General features: G+C 44.8%; 1 protein-coding gene across 1 annotated transcript in view; it reads right to left on the bottom strand.

The window, feature by feature from the left end:
* Positions 1 to 24,341, bottom strand: part of LOC138786624 (uncharacterized) — a 78,311-nt gene that overhangs the window by 16,685 nt on the left and 37,285 nt on the right. The window contains exons 12-15 of the mRNA XM_069963605.1: positions 23,007 to 23,142; positions 22,853 to 22,920; positions 22,150 to 22,756; positions 12,550 to 13,841 (exon numbers count right to left, since the gene is read on the bottom strand). Of these exons, the coding sequence (XP_069819706.1) occupies positions 12,550 to 13,841; positions 22,150 to 22,756; positions 22,853 to 22,920; positions 23,007 to 23,142 (2,103 nt within the window). The remainder of the gene's footprint in view (positions 1 to 12,549; positions 13,842 to 22,149; positions 22,757 to 22,852; positions 22,921 to 23,006; positions 23,143 to 24,341) is intronic.

A 24,341-nucleotide genomic window follows, 5' to 3' on the forward strand; every position in this document is an offset into this window, starting at 1 on the left:
GGGAGGGGGGGACCTGGGAAAAGGCTTTTAAAATGCAGATAATGGCAGATTTGGCTAATAAACCCAAATACAAAGTTTCTTAAATTCGCCTGGACTATTGATTTCTGCGGAAAAAAAAATACGACAGTGACTCTTTAACCCTTTCCCGCACGAGGACGTAACTGTACGTCCTCGCGTGGGTGTGGACGTTCAGAGCAGGGTCACCGCGGCGGTCCCGGGTGCCGCTCGTAGCCCGGGACCACAGGTATTAGTGGGCACGGTCCGATCGCCATGCCCGCTAATACAGTAATCAGATTCAGCTGTCAAACATGACAGCTGCATCCGATTACCGGCTGCAGCACTTCCCTGTTGTCTAGTGGGGGAGATCACCCCTTCGGGACGTTGTCCCGGAGGAGTGATCTCCGTTACTGAAGCCGGCCGGGGACCACTCCAAGATGGCGCCGTCCCCGGCTCGGCACTCGTTTGTTTTCGGCTGCAGCAGCGGAAAGCAAAAGAGTGCCGATCTCATTGATCTTTGCTGTATATCTATACAGCAAAGATCTCAATGAGAGATCAAAGTGTATATACTAGAAGTCCCCCAGGAGGGAATAACCCTAACCCCAGGGGGGAATAACCCTAACCCCAGGGGGGGGGAATAACCCTAACCCCAGGGGGGAATAACCCTAACCCCAGGGGGGGGAATAACCCTAACCCCAGGGGGTGAATAACCCTAACCCCAGGGGGGCTACTAATACAGTGGTACCTTGGTTTAAGAGTAACTTGGTTTAAGAGCGTTTTGGTTTAAGAGCTCACAGTTTTTCAAAATTGTGACTTGGTTTAAGAGCATTGCTTTGGTTTAAGAGCTCCCTGTACTGGGTGGGAGCACGAGTGGAAGAGGGGCATGCTCTGCTTGTATATGTATAAAAAAAAAAAAAGTGTTGTTATTAGTAAAAAGCCCCCTCCCCTAATAAAAGTCTGAATCACCCCCCTTTTCCCAGGTTATCAATAAAAGTAAATAAATAAATAAACATGTTTGCTATCGCCGCGTGCGTGATCGCCCGAACTATTAGTTAATCATATTCCTGATCTCGCACGGTAAACGGCGTCAGCGCCAAAATATCCCAATGTGCAAAATTGCACATTTTTGGTCGCATCAAATCCAGAAAAAGATTAATAAAAAGCGATCAAAAAGTCGTATATGCGCAATCAAGGTACCGATAGAAAGTAAACATCATGGCGCAAAAAATGACACCTGACACAGCCCCATAGACCAAAGGATAAAAGCGCTATAAGCCTGGGAATAAGGAACGTATATTTGTTAACAATGGTTTGAATTTTTTACCGGCCATCAGATACAATAAAAGTTATACATGTTATATATCATAGTAATCGTAATGACTTGAGGAACATATATAACAAGTCGGTTTTACCCTAGGGTTCCCCCCAAATAAAAGAAATGCGTTTTTTTTTTCAATTTCACCACACCTTGAATTATTTTCTGGTTTCGCAGTGTACTTTATGCAAAAATTCAGCGTGTCATTGCAAAGTACAATTAGTGACGCAAAAAATAAGGGCTCATGTGGGTCTCTAGGTGTAAAAATGCAAGTACTATGGCCTTTTAAGCACAAGGAGGAAAAAACGAAAACGCAAAAACGAAAATTAGCCTGGTCCTGAAGGGGTTAATAGTAAAGACGAAAACTATGTGTGGACAACTAAAAAATACCCTCTGTTGCTTGCAAAAGACGTCCACAAATTAAAAAAAAAAAAAAGCAGTCACCGTTTCTCTTATTTTTACTTGGTGTGAACATAGCCTTTATCTGCAACTTTGAAGATTCTTGAACCCCTTAACGACATCGGACGTAAATGTACGCCCCCGAAGGCTGGAACTTAACGCAAATGGGCGTACATTTACGCCCAATGTTTACCCGATCTCTGTGTGTAAACACACAGCGATCGGGTAATGATGGCTGCTATAAATCATAGTAGGCCATCATAGTTTGTCGGCACAGGGGGTGGTTAACAGTTCAGTTCAGATCAGCCAATAACAGCAATCTTCAGCCTTCCAGGTCATCAGTGACCCGAAAAGCAATGGCGGTCAATGTTGTCCGAGAACGGCACCGATCGACATTACTGTTAAAAGTAATGGTGGTCACGGTGCCAAGTCCCGATCGCCGTGATCATCCGGGACCGACTGGCCGACCACGGCGATATAAGTCCCCAAAAAAGTAAAATACCTGCCCTGGGCACCTCAGCTAGGTAGATGAAGTGTTCAGAGCAGGTATTGGCACATACTCACCTGATCCCGGCGTCCGGATCGGTGTCTTACGGGTCCCGTGGCGTCCTCCTCTTTCCGTCAGCAATATTCGGAAATCTTCGGCTCTTATCGGCTTTTGCGTCCTACTGCCCCCTAGCGGCTTATAAGTGTATATAATACAGTAGCTATAGGGTTGTAAATATATATTTTTTTCTATCTTCTTTTTTTTTTTTTTACCCACCCTACCGCCGCTGAGTGCTGATCAGAATCGCAGATAGGTGCGCTGCTAATCAACTCCTCCTTTTTGGCGTAGGCCTTTTTTTTCTTTATCCTACCGCCACTGTCTGTTGATAAGTACCGCACAAAAGTGCGGCATTTATCAGCAACTTCTTGGAGTAGTTTTTTTTTTCTTAATGTTAAAAAAAATGTAAAAAACACTACATTACACCACACTACATGAAATAAAGTTTTACACTACACTACATTACACATTTACATACCCCATATACCAATCCCCATATAAAGATGGCCTCCAGGGTGCTTTCGGTGGAGGACGCATACGTTATTATTGCCTCAGACACCGAAACAGCCAGTGAAGATGATTGGGGGATCCTTTTTTCCTCCATTCATCCTCATCATCCAGTGACGTGTCTGGGGGTAACGTAGCGTACGCTCCCCCCCAGACACGTCTTTTCCGCCAGTACCTTCTCAATAAGAGATCACGGTATAGCGTGAAATTTTACAAACTCTGTGAGAGTACCTCAGGTTACACTTACAGATTTAGGGTACGTGCACACTGTGGAATAGAGAAGGATAACCCTTTGTGCATACCGCAGCTGGCACCCGCCGGCGGACTGATGCAGGCGCTCGTCTCCACCCGTGTCATAGACTCCATCCTCTGCACGGGCGGATTCCGTCATCCGTTCAAAGAATGAACACGTTCATTCTTTGGACAGAGGGCGGAGTCCATCCGTGCATAGAATGGAGTGTGACACGAGCGGAGACGAGCGCCTGCATCAGTCCGCCGGCGGGTGCCAGCTGCAGAATACGAGACGGGTTGGCAGCACAGGAGCTTTGTAATTGCGACATGGCCTCCATCCTCCATTCCAGCCTCCAAATAGCGCTCTGTCCCTTTGGTGACTTGCCCTGTGCCCATATGGCACATTATGTCCACAGGTGGGGTATTTTCGTACTCAGGGGAAATTACCCTACACGTTTTGTGTTCATTTTCTTTTAAACCCCTTGTGGAAATAGAAAAAATTAAGGCTAGACCAACATTTAGTGTAAAAAATTTTTTTAATTTTTACACTAAATCATTAAACTTGCCTTGATTTTTTCATTTTCACAAGGGGTTAAAAGATAAAAAAAAAAAAAAAAACACAAAATGTGTAGAGCAATTTCCCCTGAGTACAGAAATACCCCACATGTGGACATAAAGCGCCATGCGGGTGCAGGGTAAGCCTCCAAAGGGAAGGAGCGCCATTTGGTTTATGGAGGCTGGATTTGGCTGGAATAGATTTCGAGGGCCATGTTGCATTTAAAGGCCTCCTGTGTTGCCAAAACAGTTGAAACCCCCCACAAATGACCCCATTCTGGAAACTACACCCCTCAGGGAATGTAACAAGGGGTGTAGTGAGGATATGGACCCCTTGATGACGGGCACATTTGTGCCGTGAAAGTGAAAAATTGAGAATTTTCCCTTTTACGTCACATTGTTCCACATTTGTGCCCGTCACCAGTGGGGACCATATCCTCACTGCCCCCCTTGTTAGATTCCTTGAGGGGTGTAGTTTCCAGAATGGGGTCACTTGTGGGGGGTTTCCAGTGTTTTGGCAGCACGAGGGATCTGTAAATGCGACATGGCCCTTGAAATCCATTCCAGTGAAATCCAGCTTCCAAAAGCCAATTGGCGCTCCTTCCCTTTGGAGGCTCGTCCTGCGCCCGCTGGGCACTTTATGTCCACATGTGGGGTATTTCCGTACTCGGGAGAAACTGCGCTACACATTTGATGTTTTTTTTTCTTTTATCCCCTTGTAAAAATGAAAAATTGAAGGCTAGAACAACATTTTAGTGTAAAAAATAGAATTTATCTTTTTTTACGCCACATTGTTCTGAAAATCTGTGAAGCACCTGTGGGGTCCAGATGCTCACCGTACCCCTTGTTACATTCCTTGAGGGGTGTAGTTTTCTAAATTGTGTCCCTTTAGGGGTGTTTTTTGTGTTTTGGCACCCCAGAGCCTCTGCCAACCTGAAGTGGTACAGTCAGAAATGACCACATATAACGGAGGCGTTGAAATTCACTAGGCGCTCCTTTATATCTAAGGCTTGTGGTTACACCAAATAGCGCAATAGGGCCACATATGGGGTATTTCTATAAACTGCAGAAACGGGGCAATCGATATTGGGGTGCATTTCTCTGGTAATAGGTTTACAATGATGAAAGATATTGGATTACAGTAAAACCTCTGCACAGAAAATTTACATTTTGTAATTTCTTACCCACATAGCTTTTATTTTTGTGACTCCCCTAAAGGGTTAAAAAACTTTCTGGATGTGCTTTTGCAGAGTTTGGGGGGTGCAGTTTCTGAAATGGAGTGCTTTGTGGGGCTTTCTAACATACAGTCCCCTCAAATACATTTTAAATTTGAACAGGTCCCTAAAAATATCTGATTTTGAAATTTTACTGAAAATTTGGAAAATTGCTGCTAATGTTTTACACTTTCTATTGTCTAAAAAAAATGAAAAATAGTTTAAAAAATGCCGCCACCATAAAGTAGACATGTTGCTAATGCTATTTAATATATAATTTATGTGGTATAACCATTTTCTGTATAAGCAGGAAAGTTTCAAAGTTGGAAAAATGCATTTTTTCTAAATTTTTCACATTTTTTTTCATATAGATTTGTTATAAGTATCGACTCCAATTTACCAGAAATGTGAAGTACAATATGTCACGAGAAAACAATCTCAGAATCAGCCGGATAGGTAGAAGCATCCCGAAGTTATTAATGAATAAAGTGACACAAGTCATTTTCATAAAATTTGTCTCTGTCTTTAACCCCTAGACGACCCTGGACGTAGAGTTACGTCATGGAAGTCTGTCACTAGACGACCCTGGACGTAACTCTACGTCCTGGGTGTTTCTCCCGCTATGAAGTGCGCTCCGGAATGCAGTGCGCTTCATAGCAGGTGGGGGCCGGCTGTAATCAGCAGCCGCCACCTCACCGTTTGACAGGCTGCAGCGATCGTGCTGTAGCGTGTCATTAACTCCTTAAACGCGGCCGTGGTGTTTAAGTGTAAGTGACAGGGGGAGTCCCGATCGTTAAAACGGACCGCCGGAGGTCTCTCACCTGCCTCCGCACGGTCCGATCGGCGCTCTGCTCTCAGAGCCTGCACAGGCAGGCTCAATGTGCAGAGGGCCGATAACACTGATCAATGCTATGTCTATGGCATAGCAGTGATCAGTGTCTGCAATCAAAGTACTGTATGTAAAAGTCCCCTAAAGGGACTTCAAATGTGTAAAAAAAAAGTTACAAACACCAATACACTACCCCAAAGCCCCTCCCCCAATAAAAGTTAAAATCACCCCCCTTTCCCATTATATAAATAAAACATATAAAAATAAATAAACAAATAAACATATAATATACCTTAGCGTGCGTAATTGTCCGATCTATTAAAATATAACAAGTGTCATGGCGAACGGCGTACACGAAAAGAGGGAAAAAAGACAGCGGATTACCGGTTTGATGTTACATTATATATTAAAAAAAATCAATAAAAAGTGATCAAAACGTCTGATCTTCACAAATATGGTATTAATAAAAAGTAGAGATCATGGCGGTAAAAATGACACCACATACAGCCCCGTAGGTGAAAAAATAAAACCGTTATAAGCGTCACAATAGGCCCATTTTATTAATAATTAATTGCAAAAAAAAGGATTTCATAAAAAATATATAACATTAGAGAATCTGTGTAACCTGCATATGGTTGTGTTCAGACTGACCTATAAAATAATAGTATCATGTCGCTTTTACCATATAGTGCATTACATAGACACAGGAACCCCCCAAACGTTACCATATTGCATTCTTTTTTACGATTTCACCTATTTATATCTTCATAAATAATATATTTGGGATTCCATCATACATGTTATGGTAAAATGAATGACGCCATTACACAGTACAACTATTCCTGTAACAAATAAGCACTGACATGGCCCTGTAGATAGAAAACTGAAAGTGCTGGAGCTCTTAGAAGGGGAGGAGGGAAAAACTTATGACTGATCCTATCACAGTGGTGACCTGGAATGTTAAGGGGCTACGATCTCCCCAGAAACGGGTCAAGATATTGCGTCACCTCAAACGTTTCCAACCAGATGTAGTCTTCCTACAGGAAACGCATCTTACCGAAGATGATTATTTCAGATTACGAAAGTTTTGGGTCGGGCACATCTTTGGATCTCCGGCTGTGGACGGCAAGGCAGGCGTTGTTACCCTTATTCATAGATCCTTTCCATTTACCCTACTCTCACACACTTGCGATCAGGAAGGACGGCTTTCGCGTCTTCTGATCGAGCATAAAGGGGAATCCTATAGTCTCTAAAATGCATATGCTCCTAACGGGGAAAATAATTTTTTGACGAGCTAATTGTTCATCTTCAATCCGACACGGTCCCCAGAAAGCTTTTGGGTGGTGATTTGAATACAGTTCTGGACCCCGCAGTAGATAGGAAGCACTCCTCCGTCCTAGGGGCTGCTCGTCCCAGAGATAAAATTCTGCCCCATGTTCTAGCCGCGACTGGCTTGGCTGATAGCTGGCGTCTGCTAAATCCAGATGAACGAAACTTCACCCACTTCTCGCACGCCCACTCATCGTGGTCTCGTATTGATTATTTATTGGTGAGCCCACAGGTGGGGGATAGAGTGCTTTCTGCCACTCTATCCCCCAGGACTTGATAATTTCAGATCACTCCCCAGTAGTTCTTAGACTTACTACACTGCTCCCTACCTCTACCCAATTTGTTTGGAGATTTCCGACCTACTTAACTAAAGAGTACTCTTTCCACGACTTACTCAAAGGGTGGTGGTTGGAGATTGACACATATAATAGGGAACATAGGGGTGACCCGCCACTCTACTGGGAGACGGCGAAAGCAGTCCTCAGGGGCAAGCTGATATCATATTATTCCACCATTAAGAAAAAGACGCATCAGGAATATCTTAAATCCAGCCTCAGACTTAGAGATGCTTATTCTTGGTTCGTCACCACCCCCTCCCAAGATACTAAAAACCAGTGGCAAACCGCACGGGCGGCCTTTGAGTCATGGATAGACAAACGGGAAAGTATGTACCGCTCTCACTATGAAACAGATTTATTTAGACAAGGGAATAAGGCTGGGAGGATGCAGGCCCGGCTGGCAAAGGGCAGGTCCCCCCCTGCTCATGTTGTAGCACTTAAAGATGCTGGTGATGCCATCCATAAACAACCCTTGGCCATTAACAATGTGCTCAGGGAATTCTATGCTGACCTCTATAAATTTACTCCCTCAGATGGCTTAGAAGCTGACCGTTTCTTAAGCAACCGATCTCTTCCCACACTGTCACAGGAACAGACAGATTGCTTGAATGCGGACATCACTACGGAGGAGGTATCAGCCACTATAAAGGCACTGCATAACGGAAAGTCGCCGGGCCCGGATGGGTATCCAGGTGAATTTTATAAAATTCAGGTTGAACAGGTTTCCCCGGTGTTGGCAGAATACTACAATGGGATTCTCCTCTCTGGGGATACTCCTCATGCGGCTTAACTAGCCCATATCAAAGTTCTTCCAAAACCTGGGAAAGATCCCCTAGACCCGGGGTCATATAGGCCCATTTCCCTAATCAACCAGGACATCAAACTAATTTCTAAAATATTAGCTGACCGGCTGGCCACCTTTTTGCCGGGGCGGATCGGAGACCATCAGGTGGGGTTTGTGCGCACGCACTCTGCAGTGACGAACATTCGTAAAGTCATTACGGTACTTGACCGAGTCCAGCACCGTCCCAAGCAAGGTGAACAACCAGCTCTTCTCACGCTAGACACGGAGAAGGCCTTTGATAATGTACGATGGGACTGGCTGGGGAGGGTGCTGGACAAATTTGCTATTACTGGCGCCTTTCGGACCTTTTTAAATGGCCTATACTCGGACCTCACTGCGTGTATCCACACCCATGGTGTCTTGTTTGCTCCGTTGCAACTAGAAAAAGGGACACGACAAAGGTGTCCTTTGTCACCCCTTCTGTTTGATCTGGCTATTGAGCCATTGGCCAGATATCTGGATCAAACAGCCCTCTTTGAGGGGATCCCCGTGGGAACGCAAGTGGTCAAATTAGCAATGTCCGCTGACGACCTGCTATTATTCCTAAATCGACCCGCCCAACATTTGTCAGCCATTTTAGAATTTCTGACCTATTTTGGGGGGTTCTCAGGATATAAAATAAATGTCTCTAAGAGCGAACTCCTTCCCTTAGGCCAAGCCAGACCGACCTGGCTGACGGACATTGGTCCATTGCAAGTAAAGATGGCCTCTTCTCACGTAACATATTTGGGCTTAAAAATAGGGCGTACGGCGGGCTCCCTATATAATCTAAACTATTCACCTCTAATAAAGAAGATAGTTGCTGAACTTAAAAATTGGGCAAATCTCCCCCTAAATTTAACCGGTAGGTGTTATCTGATCAAAATGATCAGTTTTGCCCGTTTGTTATATCCGCTTCAAACTCTCCCTCTATTAATGACCCATAAGGATATTACTGTACTTAACAAGGCCTTCTCTACGTTCATTTGGAGGGGGAAGCGACCGAGAATAGCGCTCACAAAACTGATGCTCTGCAAGGCTGACAGGGGTTTAAACTTCCCAAACGTACGGGGATATAACTTGGCCTGCCTCTTCCGGAATGTGCTAGATTGGCTGCATAGCTCCTCTTTTTTCTCTACCGTACTTCTGGAACAGGCATTGGCATACCCGTGGGATGTACGAAGTCTCCTGCATACTTCCTATTCCAAGATGCCTTCTGAAATTAGGTGTTCTGCCCTGCTTAGGGACACGATTGTCGCCTGGAAGGAAATCCGTAAGGCCTTTGGCCTCCCTTTCCTTTTATCTAAGCTCATGCCTTTGACGGGCCATCCGGAGATCCCACAAGGTCAATCGTTGCCCTGGTCTCGGCATGGAGCACTTGGGGGGCCTTTAAGGGCGGGGGACTTGTTTTACCAAGGTCATCGCAAATGGCTCACGCCTCTGTAAGTGATGGATAAGTATCATATCCCCTCTTCCTGGTTTCTGCAAGTAAATCAGATACTTGCTTTCTGTAAGGCTAGATTGACTGATCTCTCCAAGGAAGCTGATCTTCATGCTCTAGATGGCATTATTGGATCAGAGCTGCATAAAACTTCTCTCTCTCTTCTCTATAATGCTATCCGAAATGAAGTGCAACCAAACCGGCCTGACAAAGCTTCCCTCTTTAAAACATGGGCGAGGTGGACTCAAGATCCCGACATAGCTGGTACGATCTTGGCAGGCGGGGAGGTGAGGAAATGTATTATAAATGAGAGGTGGCGTGAGACTTATTTTAAGTTAACGCACTGCGCTCTCTATGGTTTCAATATCTTACCTTCCCCAGCCTTCCCAGACAGAATAATCGCTTGTCCCAAATGTCAAACGCCATTGACAAATCTGTGGCACGGAGTTTGGACATGCCCCGCTACGGTGCTGTTTTGGCAGCAGGTGACTGACTATATTTATGCCCATTGGAGAGTCCGACTTCCTCTAACCCCCTAGGTGCTCCTTTTCTACCAACCCTGACCACATGCTTTCTACCCCCCAGTTAGTACACTTAATACTTGTGGTTGCTCTACGATGCATATTCTATAACTGGCTATCCTCCTTTCCCCCGGGCATACCTATGGTTATAGAGCAGCTGAAAATATATCTAGGGATAGACACGGAACGGCACAAAAATAAGTCAACCAAACGCTTTTTCCAGAAATGGCGTACCTTTATTATAACTCATTACAGCCAATCTGAAATAGCAGACATCGTAAGACCCTTCCGCCTCACAGATTGGTATTGCAGGGCAGACCTGGCAGGATCTCTTGGTCGCCTGAAGGTAGTTTAAATGGGGGGGTTGCAATCCTGCTCTGTGAGGGATGTCTCCCGTCTGCTTGCCTTGAATCCACAGTCTGGAACATGTACTTCATGTTATTTTTGGTCCTGTGTTTTTTTGTTTTTTTTTTACACTGTATAATGCATTTGTGTCCTCTCCAGGCTTTGGTGCCTATTGTTTACTGTCCTATACCTGCTGATGGAAATGATGGAAATTCTTTATAGTGTTTATTTAACCCTTCCTTTCTCTCTTTGTGTATACTTGTGTTCTGAAAATCTAATAAAACTTTCGAAAAAAAAAAAAAAAAAAAGATCTAAATTTGCGCAGTCCACTGGGTCATTTTGGGCCGGGTCCTCAAAGGGTTAAGGCCATTTCAGGCTCTGTCCTTAAGGGGTTGAAAAAGCAAAAGTTGCAGATAGGGACTTGTTTACATCAGCCGTCTTAGAAGAGAGGGGGGAAGAGGGGGAGACTGAGAGGAAAGCTGACACACAGATTTTTGTGTCTTCAGCAGAAAGCAGCAGCTCAGAACTGGGGGAAGGAGACTGAATAGATAATAACAAGTATGGAAGGAATTGTTAGTCTCACCAAAATATAAATTTTTACAAAGTCTACTGCTTCAGTTTTTAAAATGACAATTTGCATATACTCCAAAATGTTATAAAGAGTGATCAGCTTAACAGCAAGTACTTGCAAAGTCAATATTTGCAGAGAAAATTAACTTTATCCCCCAAAACACATTTCAACATCATTGCAGCCCTGCCTTAAAAGGACCAGCTAACATCGTTTCAGTGATTGCTCCAGTAACACAGGTGTGGGTGTTGATGAGGACGGGGCTGGAGATCAATCTGTCATGATTAAGTAAGAATGACACCACTGGACACTTTAAAAGGAGGCTGGTGCTTGGCATCATTGTTTCTCTTCTGTTAACCATGGTTATCTCTAAAGAAACACGTGCAGTCATCATTGCACTGCAGAAAAATGGCCCAACAGGGAAGAGTATCACAGCTAGAAAGATTGCACCTCAGTCAACAATCTATCGCATCATCAAGAACTTCAAGGAGAGAGGTTCCATTGGTTCCATTGTTGCCAAAAAGGCTCCAGGGCGCCCAAGAAAGACCAGCAAGCGCCAGGACCGTCTCTTAAAAGTGTTTCAGCTGTGGGATGGGGCTACCAGCAGTGCAGAGCTTGCTCAGGAATGGCAGCAGGCAGGTGTGAGTGCACCTGCACTGTGCACAGTGAGGCAGAGACTCTTGGAGCAAGGCCTGGTCTCAAGGAGGGCAGCAAAGAAGCCACTTCTCTCCAGAAAAAACATTAGGGACAGACTGATATTCTGCAAAAGGTCCAGGGAGTGGACTGCTGAGGACTGGGGGAAAGTCATTTTCTCTGATGAATCCCCTTTCTGATTGTTTGGGACATCTGGAAAACAGCTTATTAGGAGAAGACGAGGTGAGCGCTACCACCAGTCTTGTCTCATGCCAACTGTAAAGCATCCTAAAACCATTCATGTGTGGGGTTGCTTCTCAGCCAAGGCAATCGGCTCTCTCACAGTCTTGCCTAAAAACACAGTCACGAATAAAGAATGGTACCAGAATGTCCTCCAAGAGCAACTTCTCCCAACCGTCCAAGAGCAGTTTGGCCATCAACAATGCCTTTTCCAGCATGATGGAGCACCTTGCCATAAAGCAAAGGTGATAACTAAATGGCTCAGGGAACAAAAACATAGAGATGTTGGAGAATTGCAGAGGTCCTGAAGAAGAAGGCGAAACACTGCAAATACTGACTTGCTGCATTAACTCATTCTAACTGTCAGTATAAGCTTTTGTTACTCATAATATGATTGCAATTATATTTCTGTATGTGATAAAAACATCTGACAAACACACATAAAGACCAGAGGGCGGCAGATCATGGGGAAATATAAGATTTGTGTCATTCTCAAAACTTTTGGCCATGACTGTACACATTACTATTCTACTAGACATGAGAGAATTTACAGTAGAAATAAAGGGAATCACTTTGTTCCTATCTGACATCTGCTCATCAGGCTGCAATCTTTTATGTCTTCTCTGCTCCGTGCTGCTCCTCCCTGAGTGCTGGGAAAAGATGGATCCATTCCTATGAAACTGGGAGAAGTTTCCCAGGACTCGATCCATCTTTTCAAGCAGACGATGAAAATGGCTTCTCCCCTGTGTGAGTTCTTTGATGCGTAACAAGATTTGATTTCCGAACAAAACATTTCCCACATTCTAAACATGAAAATGGCTTCTCCCCAGTGTGAGTTCTCTGATGCTTAACAAGACATGATTTCCGAAGAAAACATTTCCCACATTCCAAACATGAAAATGGCCTCTCCCCAGTGTGAGTTCTCTGATGCCTAACTAGACATGATTTATCACTAAAACATTTCCCACATTCTGAACATGAAAATGGCTTCTCCCCTGTGTGAATTCTTTCATGGTTAACAAGCTTTGATCTATGAATGAAACATTTCCCACATTCTAAACATGAAAATGGCTTCTCTCCTGTGTGAATTCTTTGATGTTTAACAAGTTTTGATTTGCTTTTAAAACATTTCACACATTCTGAACATGAAAATGGATTCTCTCCTGTGTGAATTCTCTGATGTTTAACTAGACCTGATTTGTCAGTAAAACATTTCCCACATTCTGAACATGAAAATGGCTTTTCCCCTGTGTGAATTCTTTGATGTTCAACAAGTTCTGATTTGCTTTTAAAACATTTCCCACATTCTGAACATGAAAATGGCTTCTCCCCAGTGTGAATTCTCTGATGCGTAACAAGATCTGATTTCCGAAGAAAACATTTCCCACATTCCAAACATGAAAATGGCTTCACCCCAGTGTGAGTTCTCTGATGCCTAACTAGACATGATTTATCACTAAAACATTTCCCACATTCTGAACATGAAAATGGCTTCTCCCCTGTGTGAATTCTTTCATGGTTAACAAGCTTTGATCTCTGAATGAAACATTTCCCACATTGTAAACATGAAAATGGCTTCTCCCCTGTGTGAGTTCTCTGATGCGTAACAAGATCTGATTTTTGATTAAAACATTTCTCACATTCCGAACATAAAAGTGGCTTCTCCCCTGTTTGATTTCTCCTATGCCTAACAAAATCTGATTTTTGATTAAAACATTTGCCACATTCTGAACATGAAACTGCCTTCTGCCCTGTAAGATATTTTTTACATTGTAAATATGAAAACTGAGGCTTTCCTGTATTTTCTCTTTTATGTTCATCGTCTTCTCTGTAAATGTCAGCTTGCTGTGATGGAGCAGAAGATGGGACTTGTATAACAGGATGAGATGAGAGATCTTTGCTGTGAGGGGCTGAGGGTGTATCTGGGATAGTGGACAGCTCCTCATATGTATCTTGTGTGATATGATCCTCTGAGGAGATCTGATGTCCCCCTGAGCTCCTGGTAGAATCATCTGCAAAGGAGAAAACACCATTTCTCTTATTTCCTAGTAATAGAAGCTTAAACATATTGCAGACATGGAAAGTTACTCTTTTTTATGTAACATAATAAGAAGGATCATATCTGTTCCCATCCACAGGAAGTGTCAGGGAGAAGAATCTAGAAGCTGGAGGCCGGGGAGATGACGTCCTTAGTAGGAAAAGTAACGGAAACTCTTCTCAAATAAAAAACAGGACTATTGACCCCCTACATACCAATAACCTGCTGGACGCCAACCTGCATGGCGTTACTGGGGGAGATCACAGCCTTTTTTCTAATTTTCTGCATAAGTCACGTGGTGCAGTGACGTCCCCGACCCGGCCGTTCTCTGGCTACATACGTCCTTGGTAAGTGTTCAGAGCCTTCCACACAGCTCTCTGGATGACCCTCCCCGAATAAGACATGTCACAGCGACTCCCCGGTCCAGGGCCTGTACTTTCAGGGTGGAGGCGGTTTCTGCCCAACACAGAACACACGAGGTTATTGCTATGTTATATGCCCGAACACCTGGAAAGTTCCGGCCCCAATTAGATTTGGGTTGTTATAGAAGATGGAAGAGGATTCTTGTTCTGCCATTCTTCCAGATGAAGCAACAACTCCCAGATATGTGATTGTGGAGGAACACCAGTGGAACGGGTAGATATAAGCGTGGAAATGGAGGACCTGGAAGCAATAGGGCTTCTGACTTGTCTATGTATATGGTATAACCTGAAAGCTTAGTGCCGTGACCTGGGGTCGCTCGGTGTGGTTAGCAGCCGGCTAGTGTGGTGGTATTTTTTAGGCACTTGTCACAGTGACCAGGAGTGGTGATGCCCACCCCCAGGTACACAACCACTAGGCTTTGACAAGGGTAGGACCAGGTCCGTGCAGGTGCGAGTGTGCTGAGTCCAGTACTTAACTAGAAAATTACTTTACTTGAGAACTTCAGTGCAATCCAGGTGAAATATCTTTTGTAGGTGCAGGTACAGGTGATAGTGCTTGAGGTAGTGACTGATAGTAGAAGGTAGAAGCAGCAGAAGAAGTGTCGCTTGACTTTGGATAGTTTAAGGGACTGTCTAGGGGACCTTGGCTAATTGGTGCAATACTCTGCCAGGATGGTTGTGTAAGATAGCCTAGTGTTGTATAAGAAGAGAACCTCATACTCACGGTTAGAATAAGTAGAGAATAAGACCACCTTTTGTCAAACAAGTCCAGTGACTGTCAGGTTTGGTAGCACGAGTCCCAGGCTTGAACTATTGGGCGAAGCTAACCCCGTTGGTCGGCGAGGTAGGGACGGTTTCGAAACAGCAAAGGAGAGGACAACCCCAGGCGAAGCTCGGGGTCCTCGGCACAGTCATGAGACTACGCTGCGGACGGGGCAGCATAAGAAGATCCGGCAGCAACATCCAGGGATGGCGCGCTGGTTTAACACGAGGCAGCCTCACAGTCTCGGAGTCGAGTCGGAGGCTGCGGTTCGCTGCTGGATGAGCGCGGGGCTGAGAGATTTGCCACCGGACACCTTGGGAAAGCTCTTAGTACCTGTGGAGGCGGTAAGATCTTTCTATAACCCTGAGCTGTAAGCCAGGAATGAACTAACTACTGCATACCCTCACTGATACCGGGGGAATTCCTGAGGTGCAATAAGTACTCCAAGAGTGACAAGTAATATCTGCAGGCTAGTATTGCCAGATCCTGCTCATAGCCGGAAGACTTCGAATTGTCATATTGCAATATTGTCAATTGGAGTATCTCCAAGGTATGAGGTCCGTCCTGTATTATAGAGCTCATGGTCGCTGGCTGGGGTCATTAATGACAACTAATGTTTATTTTGTAGACTTTTGTGGAGCAGTCCCGTTACCTTCCTCCTCCAGGATAAGAGATCAGGATGCCAACAAAAGCACAACGTAGGAGGCCGGGGGTGTTCAAGATCTGAAACAGCCCCAGAAGATAGAAAAATTTTTAAAATCTCCTTTAACTAATACTAAGACTCGCGGCCAGAAAAATGTTTCCCCCAATGCAGGGGCTGTGAGCAAAGGAGCTTGTTATGCTGGTCTAGAGTTAGGGCCCTATTCCACAGTAACGAATCGGCCGATTATTGCTCGGTGGAATAGAGAGAACGATCAGCCGATGATTGGGTCATCAGCTGATCGTTCATTTAGGGCCAGACCTAAAATCATTGTTCCCCCACCGCGCATCGCTACGGTTGGATAGCGGTACGCAGCGGACGATTTGAGAAGCAGCAGCAGCATACATTACCTGTCAGGTCTTCTGCTCCGCTCTGTCTTCCTCCCCGGGTCCCGCACGCTCTAGCTTCAGAATGGCCGGTCAGCTGACGGAGCGTCAGCCACTCACAGGCCGGGATCGCCACGGCCTGTGATTGGCTGAGTGACCTGCCAGCTGACAGGCCATTCTGAAGCTAGAGTGCGTGGGACCCAGGGAGGAAGACCTGACAGGTAATGTATGCTGCAAGGGCTGCAAGGACATCGGTAACGATGTCCCTGCAGCCCTTGCTCAACGATCATCGGGCTGTGGAATAGGCCCAGTAAAGCGATCTAGCAGATGGGCGCTCGTTTACATCGTTGATTGGGCCCTGCTTGGCCTGTGGAATAGGACCCTTAGAGGACGGAGCTTCTATCCCTGGGGCACTGGTGTCTGATGTTGTCTAAAATCCTCACAGAAGTACTGAGGTGTAACTCTGGAATGTCTGAGATGAGGATGCAAATTGGCGGACTGGTCACGGATGTGTCATTAATCCGGGACCATCTCAATAAAATTAGAGACCGGGTTCATAATGTGGAAAAAACTGTAGCTCCCATACAGGCAGAGTTAAAAAACCTGGAGGTTGAGATGAAATCCCTTAAATCTAACTATGTCTCAGTGACTAGTCGCCTCACAGACATGGAGGACAGGTATCGACGGGTCAATATTAGAATGGTGGGTCTCCCAGAGGGGGAGGAAGGGGAGAAGTGCATTGATTTCTGCGTCCAGTGGATAAAGGATAACATGGATGCCTCTCTCCTTTCACCGTATTCTGATGTAGAAAGGGTACATCGGGTGCCATTTAAGTCGCCCCCTCCGGGCGCCTCGCCTAGAACTTTGTTGGTTAAAATTATGTCTTTCACGGATAGGGACATCATCCTCAGGCATTTGAGGCAGAACGGAGAAGTTCTATTTAATGGTCCTAAGATTTCACTCTCTCCAGATTACTCAAAGGCAACACAGAAACAGAGGGAATCTTTTAAAGATGTTAAGCGTAAGCTTAGATAATTAAATATTCCTTTTTCCCTTCTGTTTCCGTCAAAGCTTCGAGTGACCTATATGGATAGAGTCCATATATTTGTAACGCCCTCTGATGTACTTGAATGGATTGAGAGCAAAGGACGGTAATAATGTTGTGTGGGGGAGGTGTGTTCAGCTCGGTATTCTGTTCCAAAAAGAAGTTGTCGGGGACCGCTGACAGGAGGAGGGAGGGAGGAGGCGTTAGTGGAAGTTAGAGACACACAGAGAGGAGTTGGCCTCCGGTGTGTCATTTTGTGGGCTGAGGGGGGGGCTGACGGGTAAGGTCTTTTTTTTTGTCTCTGAATGTCTAGCTTAGTGAAAGTACTGGTTTGGAATGTGAGAGGGCTTGGGGAAAAAGGTGAAGAGAAGAGCAGTCTTCGACTTGGTCCAGCGTCATCTCCCGGCCATAGTGTGTTTAATAGAAACTCCTACCACAGAGGATACGATTTCCAAAGTACGCCAGAGATGGTCCATGCAGGAATATCATGCATCATTTACAGGCTACTCTGCCAGTCTCTCCATTTATATTCACAGACAGATATATTTTTCTTTAGTGCACAGGAAGGTAGATGGGAGGGACGATATATTTTTCTGCACGCTATAATTAATGGTGAGATAATGGTTCTTGCTTTTTTGTATATACCTCCCCCATTTAAGACAGATGTGTTAAGAATACTGGTTGATTACATGAAGGATAAACCTAACATCCCATTGATAATCGCGGGTGACTTCAACTCGGTGATGTGTCCAGGGCTGGATAGGCGTTCGGAGGGGGGTCCCCTCTCCTCCCCCCTTGCGAGGTTTGCGCAGGAGGTGGGGTAGGAGGATGTGTGGTGCTCCTTATACTCCCATAGGATGGCTTTTTCTTATTATAGCTCATTATACAAGACGGCCTCTAGAATAGACATGGAGTTCGCAGACAGAAGTGGCCTTCCCAAAATTTGAAATATGAGTGTAAGTCGTTGTCTGACAATGTCCCGCTCACATTTGAAATACGATCCGAAGGGGTTAGTGGTCCTGGGAATATCAATAATAATTGTTTTAAGATCAACTCATACTGGCTTGACTTGATGAACAACACAGAACTAATAAACAAGGAAATAGAAGAATTTTGGTCTATTAAGGGTTCCACCTCCGTACTAATTGTTTGGGACACACTGAGGGCTTTCATTAGAGGCCTTCTTTACCGTGAGGTGGTCCGGCTTAAAAAGTCCTTCAGACAGAAGGAACTAAAGTTTAGAGAGGGGGTTAGGCTAGCAGAAGCCTAATATAGAGCTGTGGGTTTAAGGGGCGAATTACGACCAGATGAAATTGGCCCAAGATACTTTGGCAGATTTTCTCTTAGAGAAAGCTCAACATAAGTTGTTTTTTAAGGGACAAACACTTCACTGAATCAGCGAAACCCAACAAAACTTTTGCAGACGTTATCAGGGCCCAGGAGTTTAGACCTGTGACCTCTGCTATAAGGAATGATAATGGCGACACGGTACTGGGTACACCTTTGGTGTCTCAAGTGCTGGAACAATACTATGAAAAATTATATTCTAGTCAAGGCCATCCTGACTCTGAGCAGACTTTGTAGTTCTTGGACTCCCTGGGTCTCCCTAAAATTTCAGACGAACAAAAAATAGATCTGGATTCCCCTTTCACAGCTAGAGCTAGATAGCGCCCTCAGATAATTTACTAGAAGCTCGGCCTCCGGGCCCGACGGCTTACAGTTTGCGGTATATAAAAAATATAAAAAAGCTCTGTTACCTATTATGTATGAGTTGATTAAAGAATCCTGTTGTCAGGGCTGGGATAAACAGACAACAGAGGAACGTGAGCCCTGAGCTTACACCAACCTCTGTCCCTGCCTATGGCCCCAACCACGCTAGACCGTGGGGCGACAACCACGATGACTGCGATATACACTGACTAGGGTGCAGGGGATGGAAGACAAGAGACAGACAAACACAGAAGAATTGTCAATAAGGCCAAGTCAAAACCAGAAAAGTGCGTCAGGACAAAATCACAAAGCTAAGAATAGTCAAAAACAAACCGAAGTCAAAACCAACCGGTAGCGAAGTAGAAAGGGATCAGGCAAAAGAGATGGTCAGAACACAGAGCAAGGTCAGAACTGCAGAGATCAAATCACCAAACTAGCTAGTGCAGAGATATTCAAACACTGGCAACCAGCAGCCTGTTTGCAGACCTTAAATGCAGCCTGGAATCCCCACCCCCACAGGTGAGAGCAGGAGAAACTCCAGAGAGCAATTAACCCTTGGGTGACCAGGTCAGTACAAAATGGCAATTGATTATAATGCTCGCGTTCTCCGGAGTGCACCTAATGATCGAGAACACGAGCGAGCAGCCACCTCACCTGCAGAGTCAGAGGCAGGACCGATGGCCCGGACGCCATGACCACCAGTCCTGACACCTGTGCTCTTGGAGAACTAACCCCTTCGATGTATAAAGCAACGATTATACTCATTTTAAAAAAAGGAAAGGACCCACTGGATGTTGGTTCTTATAGGCCGATATCCTTACTAAACACTGATACTAACATTTTTGCGGAAATTATAGTCCAGAGGCTGAAGGACCTGATGCAAATATTGGTAAGTGAGGATCAGAGAGGATTTGTATCGGGCCGTTTAGTCTTCTCTAACATAGAAGAGACTTTTGCCAACATACATATATCGAGGGGGTTGCCCCGCTCCATCCTGCCTATAGATGCCGTAAAGGCTTTTGACAGGGTGGAGTGGGGATTCCTTTGGGAAAACCTTAGGACCTTTGGACTGGGGGAGGGAATAATTCAATATGTGAAGATGCACAAGCCAAAAAGACAGAAATGGCTAGCACTCGTGCTTTGTAAGACCCATGTGATCCAAATTAGCAGGAAGCACCTGTGTACATAAGGGGAGGATCTCCTAGTATTCTCCCATTCTACCTGCAGAGGAATGGAGAGAGGTAAGAGCTTGTTCACACTTGTGTTGCTTGGCGTCCACTTTTTCCGCCAGTGGCGCCTGCGGGGTCCGGGGGGGCCCTTTAGGGTCTGGTCCTGTGACAATGGGGTTTCAGGGCCATTCCGTGGCCCCCCTTCTCTGCTTGCGCACGTTTTGCGGGGATTGTGGTCGCTGACCGGCACAGTGATGTTTTTTGGTTAGGGACTCGTGTGTATCAGAAGACCTGCACGTGGTACATGAGGCAATATGGTTTGGCCAAATTATATACTAACTTCTGATGTTGGTTTTAAATGTAGCTGAATAAGCTTTCGTGTCAGCCATGGGTACGATGTGCAGCCATTTCTGTCTTTTTGGCTTGTCAATATGTGAAGATGTTGTATGTTAAGCCCATGGCATGTTTGCTGGAGAATGGAGCGGTGTCAAAGGCGTTTAGTTTAGAGGGGCACCAGACAGGGCTGCCCCCTCTCACCCATCTTGTTTGCACTATACATAGAGCCCCTTTCTCAATTAATAAAAAAAGATCAACGTATAGAAGGTTTCGGACTAAAAGGTATAAGGAGCAAAGTTATTATGTATGCAGACGGCGTACTGATGTTCATCCGGGACCCAGGTCACGGCCTTTCAGCAGCAATGGAACAACTGGAGTTATTTGGTACATACTCAGGTTTCCAAATCAACTGGTCCAAATCCATACTGCTTGAGTTGGATCATCCCTGAATGGAGGCTCTGGCAAATCTGACCCTCCAGAGGAATGTAGATTATTTAGGTGTAAAGGTGTCGGCAAACTTAGAAAGGTACACTGCCTCAATCATTAATCCTATATAAATAAACTGGAGGGTAAAATTAAGGTATGGCTTAAATTACCACTATCAATGTCTGACAGAATAGCCCGTGTAACAATGGTGGTTCAACCACAGGTACTGTATTATCTTAGAGCGGCTCCTGTCTGGATCCTGGATGGATACTTTTGGTGTCTAGAGGTTCTGTGGGGGAAACTGATTTGGGGTGGCAGAAGGAACAGTCTCAGATACCATTCCTTTACTTTACCATCTGATTTGGGGGGCTGGTCTTTACCAGACTTCAAAATTTACTTTTTTATGTATAAATTGCTATAGATAAAACGTAATAAATAATAATAATAATAATAATCTTAGGAGGAATGTAGTTTTCGGCCTTGAGAATCTGAGATATGAATCACTGTATCAATTCCTGGAATCCAATAGATGGTCCCTTGTATATTATAGAGAATGGAAGATGGTGAGAATGTGGGGCAAGGTTTGGGTGAAAATGAAGAAACTGTTGGGCATAACAGCTAGCACAAAGTACACCCCCTCGTGGGGAAATACACAACTGACACACTTAAATAGTATTGATGGTCAGTCTTTTTGGTATAAACGCAAAATCACCTTAGTGTCTCATCTATTTCGGGATGGGGCCATAAAAACATTTGAGGAAATAAGGATAGAATTTTCACTTCAAGAGACTCACAGGCTGAAATATAGACAGCTGCAGCACGCACTTAATGCTACTTTAGGAGGGAGTTTGGCAATAGTCCAAAATGTTATTTTCATGGATGTGGTGGATGATTGCCAAGGGAATAAAAAAGGGGAATTTAAAAAATTATTCACAATTTTCACAGAAAATTTATACACTGACTGGTTTAGGAATTATAAGAAAAGCACAGAGTGGGAAGAAGAAGAAGTGGGGGAGATTCCGGAGGTAGAATGGGATAACATTTTGGGAAACATTAGGAAAAGTAGTGTTAACAAAAATCACCAACTCATACAGTTTAAAATCATTCACCGTCCGCATTACCATCTGTCCGTTCTATTGATTTTTTTTTAAATTCAGAACAGGTACGCTGTAAGAGGAGGATAGTCACTATAGATGCAGCAACGTGAGACTGATAGTGATATATTGTCCGCTGGGACTGTGCTGTATATTAGAATTTAGGCTGAATGATTATATAGCTGGAAAACTGACAGGACACAGAGCTTATAATATTCCACACAGAATAGTTACAGCCGGTGACTGAGGAGAAGGTGTGACTGTTCTCTGCATTTAGTGGTCACTACTCACCTGGGCGGTTACCTGTAGTAATGTCCTCCTTATACTGCTCATCACTGCTGTCATCTGTCTCTTCTTCTTTTATTATCTTGTGCATAGCAATATTATGGTTCAGTTCCTTCCCTGCAGTGATGTCCTCTTTATACTGCTCATCACTGCTGTCATCTGTCTCTTCTTCTTTTATTATCTTGTCTGTAGGATTAATAGAGTAAAGATCCTTCCCTGTAGTAATATCCTCCATATACTGCTCATCACTGGTCACATCTGGCTCTTCTTTAACTTCTATCTTTATAGTATCAATATACTTCAGATCCTTCCCTGTAGTGGTGTCTTCTTTATAATGCTCATCACTGCTGTCATTTGTCTCTTCTTCTTTTGCCCTTATGTCTGTAGCATTCATAATGTTCAGATTCTTCCCCATAGAAATGTCTTCCTTATACTGCTCATCGGCGCTCACATCTGTCTCTTCTTCTTCTTTCATCATCATATATGTAACATTAATAGAATTCAAATCCTTCCCTGTAGTGATGTTCTCCTTATACTGCTTATCACTGCTCACATTTGTCTCTTCTTCTTTTACTGTCATATCTGGAGCATTGATCTCAATTAGATCTTCCCCCTGATACATAAGATGTGAGAGAAATATTGTAAAAGTCATCAGACAGTAGGAGAAGTCAGGTGGGATGTACAGATCATAGGGAACATCTCCATCTACCTGATCCTGATCCTGTGGGAGAAGAGGACGGGGACATCTCTCTGGTGCTGTTCTCTTACTGGATCTGACTGGAGGGAACACATACAGAGACTGAATTCATTCTTTCCATCCAGATAATACAGAGAGGAGGTGTGTATATAGTCCTGTCTATTACCTGCTGATGGGAGGGGCTGCTGATCCTCCAGCATCACATCCTTGTACTGATCCTTGTGTCCTTCTACATACTCCCACTCCTCCATGGAGAAATAGACCGCCACGTCCTGACACCTTATAGGAACCTGACACACACAATGATCACACAGTCATCCCCCCCACCCCTCCAGTGGTGTTACTGTATAATGTCCCAGCATTCCCAGCAGCCACAGTCTCACCTCTCCACTCAGCAGCTCCACCATCTTGTTGGTGACTTCTAGGATCTTCTCTTCCTCCATTTCCTCATGTATCAGGGGCCCCGGGATTGGGCTCAGGGTTCTTCCCCATCCTTCACACCCAGGGGCCCCACAGCGCCCACTAGAGGACTTCTTCACTACTGTGTAATCCTGTGTATGGAGAGACACATTACTATCACTCCATCCATTCCCAGAATCCCTCACCTCCCCAGTCCTATCCATCTGTTATTCCATAGATAAGAATGATGTCATGATAACATCACTCCCAGAATCCCTCACCTCTCCAGTCCTATCCATCTGTTATTCCATAGATAAGTATGATGTCATGATGACATCACTCCCAGAATCCCTCACCTCTCCAGTCCTACCCATCTGTTATTCCATAGATAAGAATGATGTCATGATGACATCACTCCCAGAATCCGTCACCTCTCCAGTCCTATCCATCTGTTATTCCATAGATAAGAATGTTGTCATGATGACATCACTCCCAGAATCCCTCACCTCCCCAGTCCTATCCATCTGTTATTCCATAGATAAGAATGATGTCATGATGACATCACTCCCAGAATCCCTCACCTCCCCAGTCCTATCCATCTGTTATTCCATAGATAAGAATGATGTCATGATGACATCACTCCCAGAATCCCTCACCTCCCCAGTAAGCAGGAAGAGTATGTGTAGGGTGAGGGTTATTATCCTCTCGGCCATCTTGTCTCGGTCTCTCTCCATGGTTGATGGGTCAGTCTCTTATATAGAAGATATCAGCAGAGGATCCTGGAGTGTAAGAATCTGAATGGATGAAAGAGGAAACAATGTAACACAACTCAGCACAGGGTTGATAGAAAAGTTCTGGCTCCAGTAATGTATTAAAACAGGACAGAAAACTACCCAGTGCTGAAGGGGTTAATCCTCCTGCTGTCCCCCAGCTCCTTCCCTCCACGGTGGAGGCTAGAATGTAGTTGCCAGAGGTAGGTCTTGAGGACCTTTGATGATGTCATGCCCATGTGACCAGCCTCATGTGTGGGAGGAGCTATCCTCCTCTGCTCGGTTTTCTATGAGGCGGCTGGTTTCCCGGGCTTTTCATGAGGCAGCAGTAT

The sequence above is a fragment of the Dendropsophus ebraccatus genome, chromosome 3, assembly GCF_027789765.1.
Source record: "Dendropsophus ebraccatus isolate aDenEbr1 chromosome 3, aDenEbr1.pat, whole genome shotgun sequence".
Lineage (NCBI taxonomy): Eukaryota > Metazoa > Chordata > Amphibia > Anura > Hylidae > Dendropsophus > Dendropsophus ebraccatus.